General features: G+C 36.3%; 3 protein-coding genes across 4 annotated transcripts; 1 reads left to right on the top strand and 2 right to left on the bottom strand.

The window, feature by feature from the left end:
• The first annotated feature begins 3953 nt into the window (after window positions 1–3953).
• LOC147273931 (protein STAY-GREEN homolog, chloroplastic-like) lies at window positions 3954–5599 on the top strand. Its single transcript, XM_086256840.1, has 4 exons — window positions 3954–4245; window positions 4349–4522; window positions 4708–4875; window positions 4982–5599. Exons 1-4 carry the CDS (start codon window positions 4114–4116, stop codon window positions 5342–5344), a joined length of 837 nt encoding a protein of 278 aa, XP_086112966.1. The 5' UTR covers window positions 3954–4113; the 3' UTR covers window positions 5345–5599.
• Window positions 5600–7658: 2059 nt separating this feature from the next.
• Window positions 7659–12378, bottom strand: LOC147273930 (B-type cell cycle switch protein ccs52A-like). The gene is made up of 10 exons (XM_086257325.1): window positions 11721–12378; window positions 11483–11605; window positions 11237–11341; window positions 10099–10278; window positions 9798–9860; window positions 9500–9694; window positions 8880–8981; window positions 8738–8800; window positions 8560–8628; window positions 7659–8107 (listed from the first exon to the last, which is right to left on the bottom strand). Exons 1-10 carry the CDS (start codon window positions 12282–12284, stop codon window positions 8054–8056), a joined length of 1518 nt encoding a protein of 505 aa, XP_086113451.1. The 5' UTR covers window positions 12285–12378; the 3' UTR covers window positions 7659–8053.
• A 7060-nt stretch (window positions 12379–19438) lies between these two features.
• On the bottom strand, window positions 19439–21804 carry LOC147273929 (uncharacterized). Of its 2 annotated transcripts, XM_086257371.1 has the most exons (2): window positions 21789–21804; window positions 19439–20298 (listed from the first exon to the last, which is right to left on the bottom strand). In XM_086257371.1, the coding sequence occupies exons 1-2, from the start codon at window positions 21802–21804 to the stop codon at window positions 19439–19441; spliced, it is 876 nt and encodes a 291-aa protein (XP_086113497.1). The 2 variants fall into 2 exon arrangements, with proteins under 2 accessions (XP_086113497.1, XP_086113498.1); XM_086257372.1 differs by lacking the exon at window positions 21789–21804 and having other exon boundaries at window positions 19439–20368.
• Window positions 21805–21882: the final 78 nt, after the last annotated feature.

The following is a 21882-nucleotide window of genomic DNA, read 5'->3' as shown; positions in this document are numbered from 1 at the left end:
AACTTCAGTCTATGCTTGAGTGCCATGATTTACTTGGTTATATTGATGGTGTCATTACTCCTTTTCAATTTGTGATTACTGATTTGGGCGGTATAAGAGTTGTCTTCTGAATACAAAGAATGGAAAAGAAATGATCGAGCACTTATCTCTCTTATACTACAACACTTTCTCTAGATGCTTAATCATATGTTGTTGGTAGCAAATCAGCTAGAGAGGTTTGGTTGAATTTGAAGGAACATTATTCAACCATTTCCAGGTCCAACATAATGCAACTCAAGACCAATTTGCAAACCCTCCAAAAGGGTTCAGATACCATTGACCAATATCTGTAACTAGTCAAGTATGCAAGGGACCAGCGCTGCAGTTGGGGTTCACATCTCAGATGAAGATATTGTCATTGTTATTCTCAATGGACTGCCTCCAGAGTACAACACAATAAAAACAATCGCTCGAGCTAGGGAAACTCCAATTACACTGCAGGAGTCCAGAACTTAGCTTCTTGCTGAGGAAGTTATTGTGAATCTTGGTTCCACTGGTTTACATGGATCTCAACTTACTGCTATGGTTGCTAAAAATCATAATGGCATTGGTTCTTATGTTCAGCCTCAGTTCGGTTCCTCTTCTAATTTTGGATCATCTACTCAGTTTGGTCAACATGGTCCTTATGGTGCTCTTTCCTCTCAATCTGGTTATGCATCAGTGCCTTATGTCTATGCAGCATCTCATCATGGTTCTTCCAACTATAGAGGTCGAGGAAGAGGCAGGCATTATGGTGGCAGGTCTTACAATCCTGGAAAGCCATTCAAGAATCACTCTTATACAAGTTTCAGTCATCCTAGTCCTGGTTTACTTGGTTCAGTTCAAACTGGTTCAACTCAAGCTTCTGGTCCTATTCAAGTTTAGTCTTTCCTACCCCTCCTACTAAATGTCATATTTGTCATAAACGTGGTCACAGAGCTGAATATTGCTATCAAAGATTTCTTTTATGGGATCATAGCAGGCTATTCACGTGTGGCACAACACGTGGTTTCACGTCACTCAATATGAATTGTCCACGTATTAGACTTGAGTAACGTTACACGTGCGGAAGAGTGTTGAGAGAAAAATTCTATATTAAGAGGCCTTGCACAGTGACTTATAAGAGTTTGGGCTACTGTTGCTATTATCAATTAATTTTGAGATAAATACCTAAATTTCTTCTATTAGTTGCATATACTTGTTCGAAAAAATGTCTGGAGCTATTTATGTAATACATATCAGTTTTGGAAGAAGTCATTAATTGGTATACCACACACACTAATGTAATAAATAAATTGGGAGAAAATATCATGGCATGCCGGCCTTGAGATTTTGGAAGCTTGAGACGAACTATAAAATGTGGCCTTTGATTTCATGAGCATAAACATATTATATAAAAATTACAGGGCCGAGAAGATCGCCTACTTCACCTACTCTCAAGACATACCGGCCTTAGTGAGTTGGCCTGGAAATTCGTGGTCGACTACTCGACTCCTAATATCTATTTCTTATTTTTATAAAAAATGTGATTAATTTGAACTTCGAAATATGAAATTTCAACGTGCATGAAAAAGGGAGTGGTCCCGACTGCGAGCCACGGTTAAGATATTTTTGATAATAAAGAGAGAGGAAGTACGGAGAAACTTGGAGTGGATCCCAGTGATTGGTAAGTTTTATTCAGAAACCTGTGATGGATAATAAGATTAGATCGATTTCCTTTTGCATGACATGACAATTCAAATACAAGCTGCTCGCAACCCATCTGCATGCACAACAATATGTATAACATTTACATTGTTGTACCAACACTGCTTAATGTTGATGCTAAACCAACAAATCTATAATTTGCATGTAATACATACATATTAAATTATGTTTTATGTTTTATTATCATCTACAAGTACAATTTTCCCATTATTTCTTTACAATTACATTGGACAATCCTATACATATATGCTAGACTAATCAAATTTTTTCTAAATATCAAATATGTAATATACATATTAGTATTTTATTTATTAGAAATGGATGAGAACATTTTTGTGTCCAATTTTTTTTTTTGTCAGATTTGTGTGTTCAAATTTAAATAAAAGAAAAACTATCACATTATTTGATAATTGAATTTGGTGAGTATACGGAACAAACGTAGAGTAAGTGCACCCTAGTTACAAGCACCTTGGCCCAATGAGTGGGAGTACAATTCAAAATTATAACCTATATAATTTGGACATTTCATTAAACACCTACAGTACAATTTACACCGACACACTATACAACTCTAAATATGAACAAGTAGTTTTCAAAAACTATGAACAAGTAGTTTTCAAAAACTATGAACAAGTATAACTCTAATTTTCAACATTTTCCATTCAACCGTAGCGTCCTATTCAATACAAACGTACACACGTTTAATTTACATCCACATTTAAAACCCTACTGACCAGACAACAAAAGGGCACCACCTATTTAAATTTTGGAAGTAGTGAAAACAACAACCCACTTTATCAAAAAAAGACCCTAAAATATGAAAATACAATCTCATTTTGCTTGGATACAAAACACATATCTGCACCCAAAAAAAACACATTATTGGGATTGGGATACAGTAGGGTTGCTCGTGATTATTGCACTTGAGGAAAGGGCAACAAAATGTCTGGTGTTCCTATAATGTACAACTAGTACAAGCTGTGCGTGCTCCCTCTTTTTGGAGAAAACTGAAAAGTGCATGTCCAGTGAATCAGTGATGAACAAGCTTCATTATTGCAAATTAATTTGCAATTGGGTTTGGATGTTTCTTAAGGAAACTAGAGCATTTAATTTAAAATTAAGTAATAATGGATTGAGAGGTCTAATACATGTGATATATATAACTTATTTTAATATCATAAAAAAATTGAAGCATTTAACGCAACACTAATTGACAATTGATAAAGAAATTCAACACCTTATAAATTACTATGTAAGACTTTAATTCTTCAACGTCTCACTCTCATTATTAGTTTCACGTTCATACCTTCAATCTCCATAACAAGCGGGGTTCAAAATTTTTCTTAAATGAATAAATCAAAATATGGAAAGCTATCAACTACCATATTTTAAGGTGTCAAACCAATCACCGTTTTGATAATAAAAACAAATAAATCCAATCACATCTAATGTAGAATGAAACTAAACCCATAGGATCAGTAAATATAATGCAACTAATCGTATTCAATAAATCTCATATCTAATAGGAATTTGCTGTCTCATGACCCGCTTATTGAATTTCAACAACTGGGAATTGAAAATGTTTATGCATGCAATTGATGAATTGAATACTCGCACATCCCTCCAACCAGAAAAATGAAGTGACCTAAACAAACTCAACTGCCACAACAACTACACATAAAGCGTGAAAGCGTGAATGTGTATAATATACAAATTGGTTATGTGAACGTTTTACGTTGATAAAACTATTCATACTTATTTTGTTACACGCTAAACCGAGTCCTATTGAACTGGACTATATTAAATTGTGTTTAAATTATAAATGAAGTAGACTGTATTTTATTGTGAGAAGTTTTTAGTACTCTTTTAACACGACTTTTTTTTTTTTTGGCCAAGCTCTTTAACACGACTTAGTTACAAATAATTTGTTAGATTCGTGCCACAGTAGAGTATAATCGTATCGAACGTCCCCTGCAGCTTTCTGACGGTGGATATGTGAGAACTGCTGGCTGGGAAGTGCACGTGGAAAATGTGTGGGCTGACACGTACTGTGTCAAGTCCCATCTTCCAATAAAAAAGACCAAGACTTAAGCGAAACAGATGGTCCAATTGCCCAAATAAAGTCTACTAGTCTAGGACTTGAAGCAACCGCGATTACAGCCCAAAATTGCCAAACCGACACGTCACTGACACAAAATCTTCAAAATCTTCAACGTTTCAAACGCCAAGCTCACAAGCAAAGCCAAAGGTTATTCTCAAAGCAAAAGCAAAAGAGCAAACCAAAACAAGTTTCTAACACTCCTCCTTAATTTCCTTTTATGTATAAGCTTATGAATTCTTAAACTTCGAATATTTGAGGTGTCAAAGACTTGTGTTGGCTACTCTCAGATGGGTACTCTTACTGCTGCTCCTCCTCTGCTCCCTTATGAGTTTAAGCCTTCACTCTCTCTCTCTAATCACCAGAGCTCTCTGTTTCACTACAGAGGGATACCCAAGAAAAGAAACAGAGCCATAGTTCCTGTACATCTCTTTCTCTTTTTCCCCACAATTTTAATTGGTTTTTTTTTTTTTTTTGATTAACAAGAATTAATGGTTGATTTGATTTGTGCGTTTGATTGGTTAGGTTGCAAGGTTATTTGGGCCAGCCATATTTGAAGCATCAAAGCTGAAGGTTCTCTTTTTAGGAGTGGATGAAAAGAAGCACCCAGGGAAGCTTCCAAGGACTTACACACTTACTCACAGTGATATAACCTCAAAAGTCACTCTAGCCATCTCACAAACAATAAACAACTCTCAGGTACACCTCTTCCTCCAAAACCCACATGCCAAATCCTTCATATTTAACATATTTTTATAGGGCTTTGTTATTTTTATATTTGGGCCTTTAGTTGTGTGTGTGCATCTGTGTTTTGCTTGAGGTTCAAATAAAAATTTTATTGTATTTATGATCTGTATTATTTACTATTGGGAATTGATTTGCAGTTGCAAGGGTGGTACAACAAGTTACAGAGAGATGAAGTTGTGGCAGAGTGGAAGAAAGTGAAGGGTAAGATGTCTCTCCATGTTCACTGTCACATAAGTGGAGGCCATTTCCTTCTAGATTTGTTTGCAAGGCTCAGATACTTCATCTTCTGCAAAGAACTTCCTGTTGTAAGTTAGTCATTAATTGATAATTAATTTCTCTTAATTAGTGATTAATTTTGTCTTTATGGTTTTTAATGGAGAAATGTCACATACATACATACATATTAAATAGGTTTTGAAGGCCTTTGTCCATGGGGATGAGAATCTGTTCAGCAACTACCCAGAATTGCAGGAGGCTTTAGTTTGGGTTTACTTCCACTCCAACATTCCAGAATTCAACAAAGTGGAGTGCTGGGGCCCACTTAGGGATGCTGCAGCACCCACTGGTAGGGCAGGTGGGGCCCACCAGGAAAACAAGCAGCAGGAAACTTCTTCAAGCAACCAGGACTTGTTGCCACAACCATGCCAAGAAGACTGTAGCTGTTGCTTCCCACCATTGAGTTTGATTCCATGGCGCCAAGAGGTTCCCCAAGTAAGTGAAACTGGGCATGGGACCCAGCAGAGCTTTCAAGGGCAGGCCCAAGACACAAACTGATTTTTCTTCTTTTGTGATTGGTTGATGTAAATAGAAACCTATCTGTACCTTTTGGGCTTTCATACCAAATTTGTTAGGAAGTTAGATAGATCGATGGTACTGCATATATCAGCATGGTGAGGACCAATCCCATTCAAGAACTGTGAATGCAATGCATGGTCCACTCTATGGTCAATTTGTTCAAAGTTTACCAAGTATTGTATGGTTTTTAATTAAGTTTGGTTATGCCTCTTCTGTATGCATATTCTTTTTTTATTTTTTCTCCCACTGTAAGAAATGTATTTGGTACATTGTTTATCTTTGCATTAAATATTAGAACTAAAAGAATATTAAAAGAGGCAGATTTGACATTAGTAAATATTAAAAGAACAATACTTGGGTCACCCACTCTCCAAATTCTGATTTTGGCAATGACGGCGCATGATCGGAATTGTTTACTTTTTAAATCACTTATTATAGATATTTTCTACCAAAAATTAATTAAATCGGAAATCGTTTGGTTATATAACTGTTGTCGATTAGATAAAAAAAAAAAATCAACGGTTTGGTAAAAAAATCACTTTTTAATTGAAAATTATCTGTTATTTCTATTTAATTAACAACAGTTATATAATCAAACGATTTCTGATTGATTTGATTTTTTGCAAAGATGATCTTTAATATGTTATCTAAAAAGTGAACGATTCTGATCATATACCAACATTGCCAAAATTAAAATTTAAGTGAGTGAGGTGACCTTGAGGTACCCCCAAGGAGTGACCCAAGTATTGCTCATATTAAAAAACTCTTATGCTGGCTTCAAAATGATCAAAACACTTTGCATTTTAAATTTATTTCATTTCGTTCTAGTTTTGTTGAGTGAGTGTTCGAGTGTTTAAATAACTGTTGTTCAGTGTAGCATGATCTTATTGAGTATAATAATTATCATATTTTCAGAAAATTGAAAGTTTTTTTTTCTTTGGATCTGTATGTGTTGGTTTCTTACCAAACAGGCATTTATATACATAAGTTACGGATCTTAATAGAGGGCTGGATGGGCTTTAGCTCATCCCAACTTTTTTTCTTAATGTATTACTGTGAACTCTAGCCCATCCAAAAAACAAAAAAAACCTAAACTATACTCACTCATTCATTCATCGTTTTCTCTAAGCATGTCTCTCATCTCTCCCTGAGTCTCAACTCTTGATTCTCACTTTATCTTACTAGTCATCCAAATTATCGCCTTCAATCACTATTTTGGGCATAAATATATATATTTTTTGAATCTTTTATCTTCTTTTTTGTTTCTAAGTTTAATTTAGGTTTAGTTTATGTTTGGGGATGAATTTAGTAATTGTATTTGGGTGTGAGTTTAGCTATTTAGGAAATTAAATTTCAGTATTTAGGTTACATTTAAATGTGAGAACCGAGCATCCTATTTGATTAATGTAGGGATTCAACTTGCAAATTTTCTGTTTTGTTGATTGATTTCAATAATTTTTTCCATCTAGAGTAAAAAAAAAAAAAAGTCTAGAAATTTTAGTCTACCCGAGTTTCAAAGTGGACTGAGTTGTTCCTATGTGGAAAGTTAGATTATTTTGTGCATAGTCTCTCTCATTTAAACTTTTTTTTTTTTTTGTCTGATTTCATTTGGACTTATCTATGGTTGACATATGTGTTATACTATATTATACTATATTTTTTTACCATGGATTGAGAATTTTGAAATGATTTACAAATAACACTATTTTTTAGTATTTGCTGCTGCTAACAAAAGCGCGGACAGTCCAGCAGGTATGCAAGAAGATGCAAGAATATCACTCCCCATTAAATTCGACCATTTCTCAAAATAGTTAAATCTATCAGTGAATTTTATTAAATAAATAATCAATAATCTAAAATTTAATTAAATAATTTATACTAAAAAATTAAATCTATTTCTAATTAGAAAGTTCTACAATGCTACCCCAACTTGGGATGTAAAATACCTGTAATTTTGTCCACCCAAAAGTATTATGAATCCATAAGCATTTTACACCCGACATAGATGCTGGTCCTTGCATCGTAGGACAACCCCTCTCTAAATCCATCCTTTCAAGAATTCCCACATGGTAATATGCCACCGACCATGAATTTGCACATGCATGCTGATATGCCTAATTGCCTATCATCAATTTGCACATGCTAATCCAAACAAAGCAGGTGGGGACATCTTGGATCACATATGATGCAGGCCATGTTCACCATTATCTTGATATATGATAGATACGAACTCACGCTTAACCATCTTCCCCATTCCTCAACGTCAGAAATCTCCCTAGTTTTCGAGCAAAAATGTGAAAGAATAATAATTTATTTACAAAAAATATGAAGATGTACTACACCACAATGACCAAATTATCTTCTAGTATTCTCCTCTTTAAATATACAAAACAAGGGAGCACCGAGAAGGTGAAAACAATTGATGACACCCCCCTCTATACATAGATAAAACTTATGGAAGTGGGAAAAAGAAGAAAAAGAGAGAAAATCATTACTTTAACTCTCATCTTATAGCCATTGAGGTCCCGGAAAAATATGGGGTCATCTGTGTGTTGATTCTTGCCGACCAATTGATCAGCTCTTTTATCATGTCATGGAGCCAATGACATATCATCGTATGGTTCCCATCCTCTGTCGGTATGAGAGACTTTAAAGGTTGCCTAGTCAGCATCGAAGTTCTGCAGTAGGTTACCGGATCACAGTTCTTCCAAGAGATGATGCTCCAATTTCACTTTCTGTGTTCTGTAATAAGAAATTAATTCACATGAGTTGAATTCATCTTCAGCTAGATAGAGTCAAAGGAAGAGAGATACGAAAGGGAAAAATAAAGAGACCAACAAGATGCAAAACATATCCTTTTGTACAAGCCAGTTTTAATTCACGATATTAGTAGAATGTCAGATAGTGTGATTTTAAGGATATAGGACACAATTGTAACAGTCCCTACGACTCAAATACCCTTGTTTTTCTCTAATGATCTTAAATTCTTAATGGTGTGCAACACCTATGAACTTGAATAAAATGTAGACTTTGCATGCAGGAGAGAACCTCAAGCATAACAGAAAATGAGTTCCCAAGGAATATTTATCTGTTATAACCTAGTCAAATTACTTAACAAAGCACGGATAGCTATGAACCAAATTGATGGCATGTAATTTCCATTAAATGTTGTCATCAACGATTGAATCTTTTACCTGAGATTTGGGGGAAGGAAACACATTCCAAAATCTAAGTGTTTCATCTCCTGCTCCCGTGACAATTGTCTGAAACAATAATCAATACAATAGATGAGAATATGCATAAAGAAATGAAAAGAAATTTGCATAACCATGAAAAAAGGGGGACAATAAGAAAGAATTTGGGGTCCAGAACCTGTCCATCAGGTGAGATGGCAAGATAAAGAACTCTATATGTATGGCCCGTAAGAGTTGCCAGCTGCATCAGCAAAAGAAAATTGAAAATTAAAATTGATAATAAAGACATTTCTGGGTTACAGGAATTGGCATTTTTGTACCTTGGACATGGTAGGATATCTCCAAACTATTATCTGATTTTGGGAGTACCCATGGGTGCTGACAAGTTCGTTGACATTTTTAGACCACACAAGATTGCATACCTGCATAACAAAGGATATAAGCAGAGCTTAGCGATCATATAGAAAGAGGGAGGGAGGGAAGGATTTCAGTTTCGAGATAAATTCATGTCTATGAACAAAACATATCAACATTTAGCATCTAGAAAGAGCTAAATCCATATTTTTCTGATTAAATTATTGCTTCCTTTCATTTAGCATCTAGATGCAAAACAGAACGAACGTAATCAGATTCAAGTAGCGAATGAGTGAGCCCCCGTTTCCTCCCTTTATCATTACATGGAGAAGTTCTAGTTTGAAAATTGAAATTTTTTAGCATTTTACTTCTATATTTGGTGGAAGAAGATGTACTCATAAAAATATGAACAATGTTAAAAACAACTTCCAGTTGGGAATTATTGAAATAATAAGGACATTCAGTTCAATCAGTTCAGGTTCTCTAAATGTTCCTCACAAGGCAAAGCTTTCCTATTGATGCATGTTAAAACCAAATCAAGAGGAAAGTAAACATGATAATAACAACTAAGCAACAAATTGTTCACCTGACTTCCAGTGTCCATGCAGCTCAAGTGTGAGTTAGTGGTTGTATTCCAGAAACGAATACAACGGTCAGCAGTTCCTCCCCCTGATGCAAGAAGTCCATGAAGATGGGGAGACCATGCAATAGCTTTCACAGCTGCAGTATGCTCACAGTATTTCAGCACAGGCTGAGTTGAATGTTGATTCCAGACAAAAAGCTGTATGTAGACAGGACAAATTATCAGTCATAAAGAGGAAGCATGAACAAATTACGATGCACAAAACATAAGTCAGGCAACAAAGAAAATTGCAATCACATACTCTATTATCATTCCCGCCCGATGCTAACTCACGGTTATCGTAAGACCACTTCAGTCCACAAACCTAAAAGACAATCAAATGATCTTCAGGGTGAGAAATATACAAATTAAAAAGAATTGGTATGCAGCATGCACGGTTAATAACAAAAAGACAACTGGAATGTTACACAAAGTACAAATTAGAATGAGTAACATTCATGAAGTATTGCATCTGACAGTACAATTGGAAAAAAAAAAAGTTGAACAACTTTTTATTGACCCAGAAGTTCAATCAAACTGAACATGACCAAAAGGATTCTGACCTCTGACTTGTGTCCAGAAAGTTTGCTAACAAAATCTTCCTGAGCACGAATATCGCGTTGAAGAATACTCTTGTCCCGGCTACCGGAAGACAAGATAGACGAACTCCAAGCTAAGGCCCCAATACGTAGCCGATGGCCCTCCATAGTTCTTACCCTCCTACAGCGAGATGCGTCCCATATCTACACAAAAGGTAATTAGTGCATCAGCCAATTATTCAGCAGCACATATACAAATGCCAAGAAGTTATACAAAAGTAGTGGTAGATTTGAATTCATGTTATAATGCAGAACAAAAATCAACCCACAAACTGCTCACCTACAACTGTCTTGAATAACAAACTGTCACATAAATTTACAATATAACCTGATTATTGTATGCACTGGTTCCAACAAAGGTAGGAATGCAGGATAGAAAGGAAGCAGGTTACAGATAACCAGACCATAAGTCATTTTCTTTTTAAATTAATGTGTGATTATGCATACAAAAGATCAAGTACAAGAAGATCGAACTAAGGAAAGTCACAAAAATCAGAATCCAATTGTGTGTGGACTCAGTTCCAAACCTGTCTCAATGTCATAAGCAGGGCATGCAGGTTCCCAGTTAATCTATTCATAGTCGGATCTAAAGACCAGTAACATAGATCATTAACAACTCTGAACCCTCAGCATCATGTAAGGAATCTGGAGATTAAAACAATACTTGGAGATTCTCAAATGAGTAAATACTAATCGAAAATATCTAATCATGTACCATCCATATATGATATGATGTATTGCTGTGAGTGGCTGTGCTATGACAGAGAACAGAGTCCAGACAGGGTTTTTGTATATGCAGCTAGACATCCACTGAGCTAAACAGGACATTATTATTTGTATTAGTCTATATTCTAATAACTAAACCCTTCCACATTTTTTTTTGGTTCATATAAGCATTTTCAAGCATTATGTTGTTTGATGATCATATTCCACATCGTAAAGTCACAAACTTGTTGCTACAGTGTGGGTGTTGTTGCAACTCCACCTGTAATTCCACTTTGCAATATCAAAATAGAAAAATCACAAAATTTAATCCTATAAGAATTAAGAATGTAACATGTCTACAGTCTATTAGGTGTGATTAAGTACAAGCATCTCTTACTTGGACTTTCCCATTGCTAGTTCCAACAGCAAGATGAGTTCCACGCTGAGCCCAACCAACAGAACATACACTATCATCAATCCCCAAGTCGCATAATTTAGTTACCTGCAATTAACAGGTAATGGTGGTAAGAACAGTTCACACAAGCAAAGACTAATATTATCAAAATTTCATACATACACCAAGAAAAGCACACATCAATTTCAAGGTTGTGACTTGTGACTTGTCAGTAAAGCTAGAGCTCACCTTACTACTACAAGCATTCCACAGATAAACACAATTGCCCAACCCAACAGCTAGCACATTATGCGAAGACCAATCCACAAGATTCAGATAGAAATCGTCTTGCAAAGCAGGTGCATCCAAAACCTGAACAAAAACACCACAAAATTGCATATACCCGAATACCCAATTCACAAAAGTAAAAAACAAACCAAACCCAAATCACGAAGTCACCAAAAAGACCAGAAAGTGATGAATTTACCTTATAGGGCGACCTGGGAACCTTCCTGGGAGCCTTGACCGGGCTGTGATGAACACCGGTGACCACGTCATCGAACCCGAACGGCGATAGCGAGTGCATGGACCGCCTCGTCTCGGTCTTGTACCGGAAAATGTTCTGGCTTGGCGGGTTCATCTGCATCATGAGGCTCCGCTTCTCGGGCGTGGCGGGAGGGACCACTCCAGTGCTGTCGGGGCCGAAGAGCGCGGCGCGGAGGAGCGTGGCGTAAGCGCTGGACGAGTCGTCGCCGCGGCCCTCTCCGCCGCCGCCGCCAGGGGAATTCGAAGGCGGCGGGGTGGAGATGTCGAAGAGGGCGAAGTTGGAGCCGGATCTGCTGGGGATGAACCGGTCGGAGTAGATGGTTCGGGACGGCGATTGGTGGTGGTTGGAGTTGATCATCCGGTCGATGTGGCGAGATTGGGCCAGGGTTAGTGGGGTCCGCGGCACCGTCGGAGGAGGCGGATTTAGCTGCGAAGAAGATGAAGATGGGGTTGTTCTGCTGAGAGCTGATTGGGTGTTTAATGGGGGTACCGTGGGATCGTCCATAGAGGATCGTGTGTGTGTCTCTCTGTCTCTGCGTCTAAGAGAGAGAGAGAGAAGGGTTCGAGATGGTGATGGAGAGAGAGAGAGAGAGAGAGAGAGAGAGAGAGAGGTTGATGCTTTAGATGGTGGTGGGTAACTGGGAGTTTTCACTGTTAACGTTGATTTTTCCCGGGAAAACTAGGTAAATGCTGTTAATTATCCCGGGAAAATCCGAAAGGGGATTATTATGGTGCGGTCGAATCACAAATTGGGGTTCTTTGGCTTAGTCTAAGAGTCCTAAAGTAAACAGTTGATTGAAGCTGGCACTTACCAAAATTGCTACTCCAAAAATAAAAAGGAAAAACTTACCAAAATTAAAATTGGGTTGGGTTTGGAGTAATTTAGACCCAAGATTTTAAATATTAGGTATTCAAAAACCCTTTTTTTCTTTTGGATGACAAAAACTTTGTTGTATAAACTATTTTCTTAAGAAAAAAGAACTACTAACAAAAAAATTTGAACGCAATGCAATTTTTATAGCATCTCTACAATATTTATTGATCAGAATTGAAGAAAATGAATGTTCTTAAGTCGTGACTATATGTGATTGTGGAAGATTTTTAGTTTTAATTGATTGGTCATGCTTTTCACTTATGTTGAGATTTATGTGTTAAGGACATGCATGTATTTAAGAATTGGAGTGAGGTTTTAGGAATGAGTGCTACTATGCCCACCCACCGATCTTATTTCCTCACCCATTTTTTTTTTTCTAAAAAATTAATTAAATTTCACTCTTTTATGAAATTACTGAAAATGACACATTTAAATTAGAAAAAAGGAACTCAAGGTTGCATGGCAGCCATAATAGTCCATCTTCCATGGCAATTGATCAGCCCGACACTGTACATTAATAGATCATCCACCTTATATAGGAGCATTGGATTTAAAAATAATCATATTTTTAATGTAATAATAATAATAATAAATCTCTTAACAAATTCATGACTAAATCCAAAAATATCTTAGGCATTAAACAAATCCATGAAGCAATTACCAATTTTTTAAAAAATTAATCATGAAGATCCTTCAGTAGATCCGCAAGTACATCAACTCTAGAGGAGTTGCTGTAATTGCAGCAGCCATGGTTGGTTTCTCTCATTTTCTTCTTTTCAAGGTTAGAGTGTGGGAGAAGGGGAAGATAATGGGCAAGGAAAAGAGATAAGGGTAATTTAGGAAAAAAGGGGGTAAAAAAAAATGGTGGGTGAGAAAATATGAATGAGGGTGGGAATATCACCTCTTTTTAGGATTTTGGTTGTTTAATTTTTATTTTTTTTTTGGTAAATCGCGGGTTGTTTAATTACTCTGATGGGAAATTGTATGAATTTATATGGAATTTCTTGATAGAAAAAAAAAAAAAGTTATATACAATTTTTTGGTACAATTGATTGTTGAAACGGGGAATATTGGTTTCTTAGCGATAAAGACATGGAAAACATAAATAATAGTTGAACCAAATTGGTAGACATGTATTTATGGTATAATAGTAAATTGCCTGTATATATGATGAATTTAATTAGGGTCACGATTTAAGCATTTAATAAATAGTATTCTTTATTTAACTTTATATACTTTTTAAGCAGCATTAATTACTATTTTATATGAGAGACTTTTAACATGAGAGATAAGTGAGAGAAAACACATTTAATAATCGGATTTAACACGATTAATTAAAAAATAAACCAATAATAATAAAAAAACAACGTGAGAGCTTGTAGCTATAGTGGTAATAATATGCCTTAAATTTCTATAATAAATTACTCATAAATCTAGTTTTTGAAAGACTTTTAACTGGAAACCCACTCAAATAAAAAATTAAATTACAGTTCAATCTGTCCGTGAATGCGAACGAGAGCAAAAAAATTACACTACCGAGCGCTCAGTAGCCTACCGAAAGCTCGGTGCATACATATGTAGTTGATTGTAGATGCACCTTTTTGCTTGCAAATGCACATTTTTTTGCTTGTAGATGCATCTTTTTGCTTGCAGATGCTTTTTTTTTTTTCTTACAAATGCATTTTTTTTGCTTGAAAATGCATGGTTTTACTTGCAAATGTATTTTTTTAGCTTGCAGATGTGAGTGCATCTGCAAGCCGCCGAGAGTTCAACATATGCTTCACAGAGCTCTCGGTGGACAGTAATTTCCTCATTCAAATTTCTAGAATTAAAGGAATCTACTTTCCTCATTCAAATTTTTGGAAGGCTACAAAGAGTGGAAGAGCCTCTTAGGCTTGGTCAAGCCTGTTGGAAGGGAGAAAGTTGTTGGAAGATCGATGGGGCTAGATGGCAAATCTTTAATATGGATCCCTAATGATACTTCCCCTTTGTTTAAAAGCATTGTGCTCGGTTCTTCCGATCTCCCCCAATCTGTTAGTGAGCTTATAGATTGGGACAATAAAACTTGGGATGTTGGAAGAGCTTCTTTTTATATAACCCCTAAAAAGGTTTCTAAGATTGATGCTATTTCTCTTATCTCTTCAGATTTTTCACATAGGAAAATGATTATCTCCATTTTAGCAAACTGATACAAATGCAACAATCTAGGAATCAAAATGACAATTTTCTTTAAATAATAAGAAGTTCAACAAAATTAATTGACATGGATTTAAGGTTCAATAGTAAAAAAAGATGTTATTTGTCTCAACTTTTTCTCCCAATTAATTTTTAAGTAAATGATTATAAAGTCCAAATTTCAGCTCTCACTACTTTTAAGATCCAGGTACTTTTTCTATTTTTGAAGGAGGTCCAGTTTATACCAAACCGGTCCTCTTTTTCTTTCTCCGTTTCTTTCTCCGTCTATCTTCCACTCCCTCTGTCATTTCTTTCATTTCAAAGTTAGCATTATTCTCTCTCTTCACCATCACTCTCTCTCTCTCTCTCTCTCACTCTCTCCTCGATGTATAGTCATTCGGCCATGGATTGCAGCGAGACCGACCTCCCCGTGCTCGCATCTTCCTCCTCTTCCTTCCCATGGCCTTTGATCGTCCATCCAGTCATCAACGGTGACAAAACGACGCGAAACCTGAGAGTCAACTTCGGTGGAGATCTGCTTCTTCCGGCCACCACGAGGCACCGAACCTGTCGGGTTTTGTTCCTTTCGTCGTTCTGAACAAGACGGTACCCTCTGATCGCCCATCCACCCAGCCATGGCGGCGAATCGACGACAGAGGAAGTGTTGTATTTGATGCAGCGGCTCTGGAAAGTTGACTTCGAGTCTTCTCGGCGGAGGATTCGACTCGGCCACATTGAAAACGCCTCTTCAAGTGCCTGGTCTCAATTAAGGTGTCATCTCCTCCTTTACTTTTTTTTCTTATCAGTAAAATGGAAATCTTATTTGGTCCATTCTGCCTTCGATAAGTTGTTTAATTCAAATAAGATATTGGCCACCACGAGGAACCTGAGAGTCAACTTCGGAGGAGAGGGGTTGAAGATATTGGCGAGGGCGATTGAGAGGTTTGGCAAGGTGTATCAGAGAGTGGAGGCCGAAAAGTTGAGGCAGATGGTGGAGTTGGAGAAGCAGAGGTTGTAGTTCGCCAAAGACATGGAGGTACAGAGAATGGGGATGTTCATGGACACGTAGGTCTAGCTCGAGCAAATCAAGCACAGCAAGCGATCTGGCTCTAATGGTAAGGCAAATCTCTCATCTTTTTTTTTTTTTTTTGTCTATATTATATTTATTTTTGGTTTGTGTTTTGAGGACTTTATCTGTTGGTTTATGATTTTGTTGGATGTTGTTCATATGCTTTTGTTGAGAAGGTGTACTGAATTTGTGTATAATCTGAATGGGCCTTGACTTTGAAGCTTCTGTTAATTGTGAAGATCCAAACTCATGCTGATTGAGAAATTTAAAATTAGAGGTCTTACTTGAACTTTATAGTGGGCTTTGGCGATGTAGAAATAACTAAGATTGATTTTTGTATATGTTAATTAGAAACTATTTGCTTGTGTGCAGTGCCAAAACTTCAGTTCCCCCTTTGTATTGGTTATGACACGAATGCCAGATTTGGGGGTTTGAGTTGCCAGAGCTCTTACCAAGCAATTCATGTATGAGAACTATGATATGGAGAACTCTGAATTATTGGGAGGAATTTCAAAGCTTTGGTTTGGCTCGAGCTTAACTTAATGCGAACTAAGTTGTTTTAATATGTATCCTATGGAGGACAAGTCTAGGCGGCTAGGGATGGGAGTGGGTTGAGCTTGTTCATAGTTGTCTCTGTTTTGACAGATTTGGGCGGAGCAAGCTGGTCTTCAATCTGCCTCCTGTTGCTTAGCTTTGTAAGCCAATGAATATCATGTTCTCACGGCCCTTGTCTCTGGGTATGATAACCATTTCTCCCTTGATTCTTTTTTGGAGACACAATCTCATTCACAAGGATTGTACTAGGTTTAAATTATATTTTCTAATTTATTGTTACTATCAAATAGTAACAATACTTAATTGCCACTGCCGGGCAGTAACAATACTTAATTGCCACTACCGGGCAGTAACAAAAGATGATTGTTACTGCCGAACAGTAACAATAAGTGATTTTTGAATTTGGTTTTGATGTGTATCTTGCATTTTTTAACTAATTTTTATGTGATTGCCACTACCTGCTTGATAGTGACAATTGTTAAATAGTATTTTTTTTACGGTGGCTATTTTTTTGGCAGTGGCTATTGTTAAAAAGAAATAAAAAAAAAACAGAAGACACACGGCAGCTTCAACAAAAAAGAAAAAAAGAAGAAGACACATGACAACTTCATAAAAAAAAAAAAAAAGGAAGTACATGCCTGCTTCAGCAAAAAGAAAAAAAGAAGAAGACAAAGATTTTTGTTTTTTATGTGTTTATGTTAGAAAAATACATAAGATTTGTATATGTATGTTGTTTCTGGGTTTTTTTTTTTAGCACAGTGCGAATAGTCATTGTTCGATAGTGGCAATAAATAATAATTGCCACTGTGACAGTAGCAATTAGGTGATTGTTACTGTGTGATAGTAGCAAATTAGCAATCACCTAATTTGTTACTGTGTGACAGTAGCAATTAGGTGATTGTTACTCTCTTAATTTTGTGATTTTCTATGGTTTGAATTTTGGTGATTGTTATTGTATGACAGTAACAAGATATATTAGTTATCTTCAATAGGTGATTGTTACTGTCAAACAGTAGCAATAGTTGATTGTTACTATCAGACAGTAGCAATAGGTGATTGTTATTATCAAATAATAACAATACCGGATTATCATTGTCAGGAAGTAGCAATAAGTGATTGTTACTATCTAATAATGATAATACTTGATTGCCACTGCTCGGCAGTAGCAATAGATAATTGTTACTATTCGATAGTAACAATTATATTTACTATTAAAACATAAAAGATTATGGATGTCTCATCTTGATTTTTTTTATTTTATATTAGTTATTATTTAACATGTTTATGAAATGAAAGATATCTAAATTATGATATATTTTTTTTTGGATAGTTTATGTACTAATTGGCATTGCCAATTGAAATGAAAAAAATAAATAAATAAATAAAGGAAAAAATGGCATTTTAAAAAATACTGTAGCGCGCTACAGTAACGGCGTCACTGTAGCGCCGGGTTTTTAAAAGTGGGCCGCTACAGTATTTCACTGTAGCGTTTGGGCCGGATGAATAGTAAATTTTAAAAAATGGACTTTAAAAAAAAAACCCTTAATTTTTCCCAACTTATATGACAGTTTATAAATTGGACTAAAAACAATAAAACACTAAGAACGACAAAAATAAACCATGTCTGATATCACTTAAGTTGGGGAACACAAATTGAAGCAATAAGTATTTTCCTCGAAGTAATCAGTTTTTTTTTTTTTTTGTGGAAATTGGATGCAAATACTAATTTATGCTATGACATGTAAAGAATTTCTCTTGCCTTTTTTTTTTATGAGGCACACACAGAGCCAGATAGAGGATTGGCTGGGCTATAGTCCAGCCCAAATGAAAAAGAATTTTCCTTATGCATGTTTCTAAAGCTAGCCAATCCACAACCCAAAAAAAAAATTAGCCCAGCCCATAAAAACTAAAGTTGTTATTGCAATCATATTTGACAAAGAACTTGGTATGCTAGGAGCAAACAACATGTGTCTTGTGTTGTGGACTGGAGAAGTCAATTTGTCTTATAGCCACTGCAGCATTGTGGTGCCAGAAACTTGAAAGTGGTAGATATGCATGCTGTTCAAAATTTATCGTATAAAAAAAGGTAACAATTTCATTGTGTCCCAATAGATTTATTATGAAACCCCTTTTTTCTTACTCCTTAGAATGAGTTTCCTCCACAATTTCAATGTAAATAAAGTTATAAAGGGGTTAAGAGTATTTTGCATGCAGTTTGAAGCATCAAGTTTTTTATGTAATTGCCTTTTTGACTCAACGCAACAAAGAAAATTAAAGGTGAGAGTCATTATGTTAAGGGGCGAGGGATGACTTTGCCTCTATTTCAAAAGTGACTGAAGATGAAAGTATTCTTTTCTAGAACTTCCATCTGAATAAAGAAGAGATCCAAATATTTGGTACTTAGTCCTGTGGTTGTACCAGCACAATGAAATTCAGAATATTCTGAATTACATTTCCAATTCTAATGTAACTTTTGTGTTTTCTGTTCTCTCACCTGAATCTGCATAAAGTCCAGATTGAAGAGTTTTTCAGCCAGAATTTGGGATTCTACTCTTTCTTATATTTTCTAACTTTGCAATGTTTGTCAGATTCTGTGTTCTTGACATCTTGTTGCCTAATATATTTATGAGTTATGATTTGACCAAAGATCAAGCAGAAAAAATGAAAGCTTCTTTGTCCGCTTAAACATACCTTCAATTGTATCCTCTGACACAGATTTAGTCTTGAAATTCTCAAACAAGTGACCTTATAACTTGTGTCTCCACTCTGTAGTCTAACAAGTGATTTACAGGACATTCATAAGGGGAAAAAGAATCTCATCCTATCCTGAAAATTGAAGGAAAAAGAACAAAAATAAAATTCCCATTGTTTCAGTCAGCCTAGCCTTTGAACATTTGGTTCAATTCTAGTTTATCTCAAAATAAATACCTTTTCATTTCAGCTAATGTTACAAAAAGAATATAGTATGAACAAAAATGAATGCAATTCAATGAGGAGAAGGTGTGTACTCATGCTCAAGTGTAGGCACTGTCCGCGTGCCAGATGCTGTAGGAGCCCGCACATGTCCAACCATTGATACCTGCAAAGCTTCCTCTTCATAAGCCCTTCTCTCCATCTCCTCCATCCTTGATCTCTTCTTCTCCCTCACAAACATTGCCACCAGAAGCAACACCAGAAGAAAAGCACCCAGTGCAGACCCAACTGAGCTACCCACTGCCACTTTCCACTTGCTCACCCTTTTCCTCAATTGCACAGGTGATGGCTTCTCAATGACTAACCCAAAATGCCCATGCCTTGTTGCAGCACAAATGTAAGGTTTAGTCTGCTTTGCCAATGTCACTTTGCCATCACCTTCAAAACTAGCACATAATGGTCTTGTAACAGATTCATTGTTCACCCTTGAGATGTTTCTAAAGTCTATGATAATGGGGTTTTCTACAGATTCAATACCAAGCTCAAAAGGGTTGCTAAAGTTCACATCAGTACCAGCATTATAAGCTAATAGGCCTAAAATAGGTGAAACAAGTTGGTACCCAGATAAATCATAATTGGCATAGTATATGGAAGACCAATTATATCCCAAGTTTTGTCTAACCACCATGACCCTCTCTGCACATGGATGCACAGACACACCAATGCCTAGATGAAATTCCTTTACCTGTGCGCCGTACCTTCGGAGACTGCCGCATCTGAATCTCACTGTATCAACTATGATGCCAGAGAAGTTTGCTGGTAAATGTACAGTGTGCAGCTTTCCTGTCCTGATGTATGTGTCATAGGACTTGAAGGTGTAGTCTCGGATGAGAAGGTCGAGAAGCCGGGCTGATTTGATCCTCTGAGCTTCAGCTAAAGATGTGCATGAAAGAACCATCAATGTGATCAGAGTGAAGACAGAGCCCATGTGAGAAAATGAGCTTGGTTTTGAAGAATGATGATGGTAATAAATCATAAATGTGGTATGGTTTTGTTTGATTTTCTTGGGCTTGTACATTAAAAGAATGGCTTGAATTCTATGAAATCTAAATCTAAAGGGTTGCAAAGAGTTAGCCTAAACTGTTTGACGAATATATAATAGCTGAGAAAAAGCTATGGTGGAATAAAGAGTAATTAGCAAGTAAAAGGGAAAAGAAAGTTCTTACTTTGTTTCTCATTATATAGGTCTTGGAGAGAATATAAGTTAGGTGGTTTTGACATTTGTGATCCAAAACCAAAAGGTTGCCTGTTGGCTCTGAAGAAGGTGGGTCAATGAAAGACCCAGCTAACAAAATCAAGTTTGGACCACAGCAAAATATATAGATATGCTTTGTTTGTTTCCTTAGAAACTAAAATTGGGTTGCTGAGAAAGGGAGTAAAAAATATTAGTCATATAGTCATATGGCAAGGTCTGGAGAAATGATGCTGGAGGCTGGGTGATGATGACACTTTGTGGCAAAAGGAAGTGAAAAAGGAGTCCTGGCGTGCTTAAGCAATGGAATGAGAGAGCTAGCATAGGGCCCTAATTGTGTTTGATAACATGTTCCCCACTTTAACCACTGTGTGGGTCTCACGTTTTAGCAAAAGCATGGCATTCCATATTTGATTCCCCTCTAATGGGCCCAAAACTCACATGGGACCAAAACATTAAAAATGCATGACATGGTGGCAATGACCATGTAGTCTTGTGAGTGTTTTGGTGTGATGCACTGATGATGAGTGATTACTCTGTTTCTAATTTTATAATCTAATGTAAGATTTAGGATAGCAAACATGTATACACATCTCATTTGATCACTTCCCAATATGGCATTGACTATTATTATGTGTTTTGAGTATTGTTAGATCACAAGATTGATGAAGACAGAGATATTGTTCTTAGCAATTTATGGCATATGTTTGGTATTTGGCAGGATAGCCCCAAAAAGTGTTTGATGAAACACAAGTTTCATGCTAAGATACAAGAAAATCCCCACATAAAATGATTTTCTCCTCAATTTGGGTGACAGATTCGAAATATTTGCTTAATTGTTTTAGTGACTTGTGAGTGAGCCATTAGCATCCACAACATAGAAAAATTTGTGATTTACAGGTGATTGCACGTATTCGATATTTACATAGTATCTTGTATCTGACGAGAAAGTGGGTTGTGGGGTTTTCCTGTTACCGAAGAAACATAGAAATTTGTAATACTCTTAGGACAAAAGCACTATTCAAATTCACATAAAGGAAAATAGATAAATAGATATGATACCTTCTATTAGCAAGATTATATTTTCAGAGCACTTGTTTCAACCAAATAACGGAAACAAGCAGTTTAACTCTTAGCATGTGAATCTGCTCTCATTGTTGTGAGTCAAAACTCACTTTGGTAAGCATCAAACAATACAAATTAACCAAGGAAAATTTGCCAAACCAAAGCAACAGATAAAGGCCTTGGGGCATCACATAAAAAGA

Source organism: Dryas octopetala, chromosome 9, assembly GCF_963921425.1.
Source record: "Dryas octopetala chromosome 9, drDryOcto1.1, whole genome shotgun sequence".
Classification (NCBI taxonomy): domain Eukaryota; kingdom Viridiplantae; phylum Streptophyta; class Magnoliopsida; order Rosales; family Rosaceae; genus Dryas; species Dryas octopetala.
Note: the sequence above shows the minus strand (reverse complement) of the source record. Positions and strands in the feature narration are given on the sequence as shown.

What these genes read in the sequence shown, in the direction of transcription:
- LOC147273929 (XM_086257372.1), bottom strand. Translation starts at nt 20,353, where the DNA reads ATGGGCTCTGTCTTCACTCTGATCACATTGATGGTTCTTTCATGCACA.
- LOC147273931 (XM_086256840.1), top strand. Translation starts at nt 4,114, where the DNA reads ATGGGTACTCTTACTGCTGCTCCTCCTCTGCTCCCTTATGAGTTTAAG. An exon ending in GAAACAGAGCCATAGTTCCT is followed by an intron (nt 4,246 to 4,348) that starts GTACATCTCTTT and finishes TTGATTGGTTAG; the next exon opens with GTTGCAAGGTTATTTGGGCC. An exon ending in AAACAATAAACAACTCTCAG is followed by an intron (nt 4,523 to 4,707) that starts GTACACCTCTTC and finishes ATTGATTTGCAG; the next exon opens with TTGCAAGGGTGGTACAACAA.
- LOC147273930 (XM_086257325.1), bottom strand. Translation starts at nt 12,284, where the DNA reads ATGGACGATCCCACGGTACCCCCATTAAACACCCAATCAGCTCTCAGC. An exon ending in GGAATGCTTGTAGTAGTAAG is followed by an intron (nt 11,342 to 11,482) that starts GTGAGCTCTAGC and finishes TGTTAATTGCAG; the next exon opens with GTAACTAAATTATGCGACTT. An exon ending in GCATGGACACTGGAAGTCAG is followed by an intron (nt 8,982 to 9,499) that starts GTGAACAATTTG and finishes TTTGTTATGCAG; the next exon opens with GTATGCAATCTTGTGTGGTC.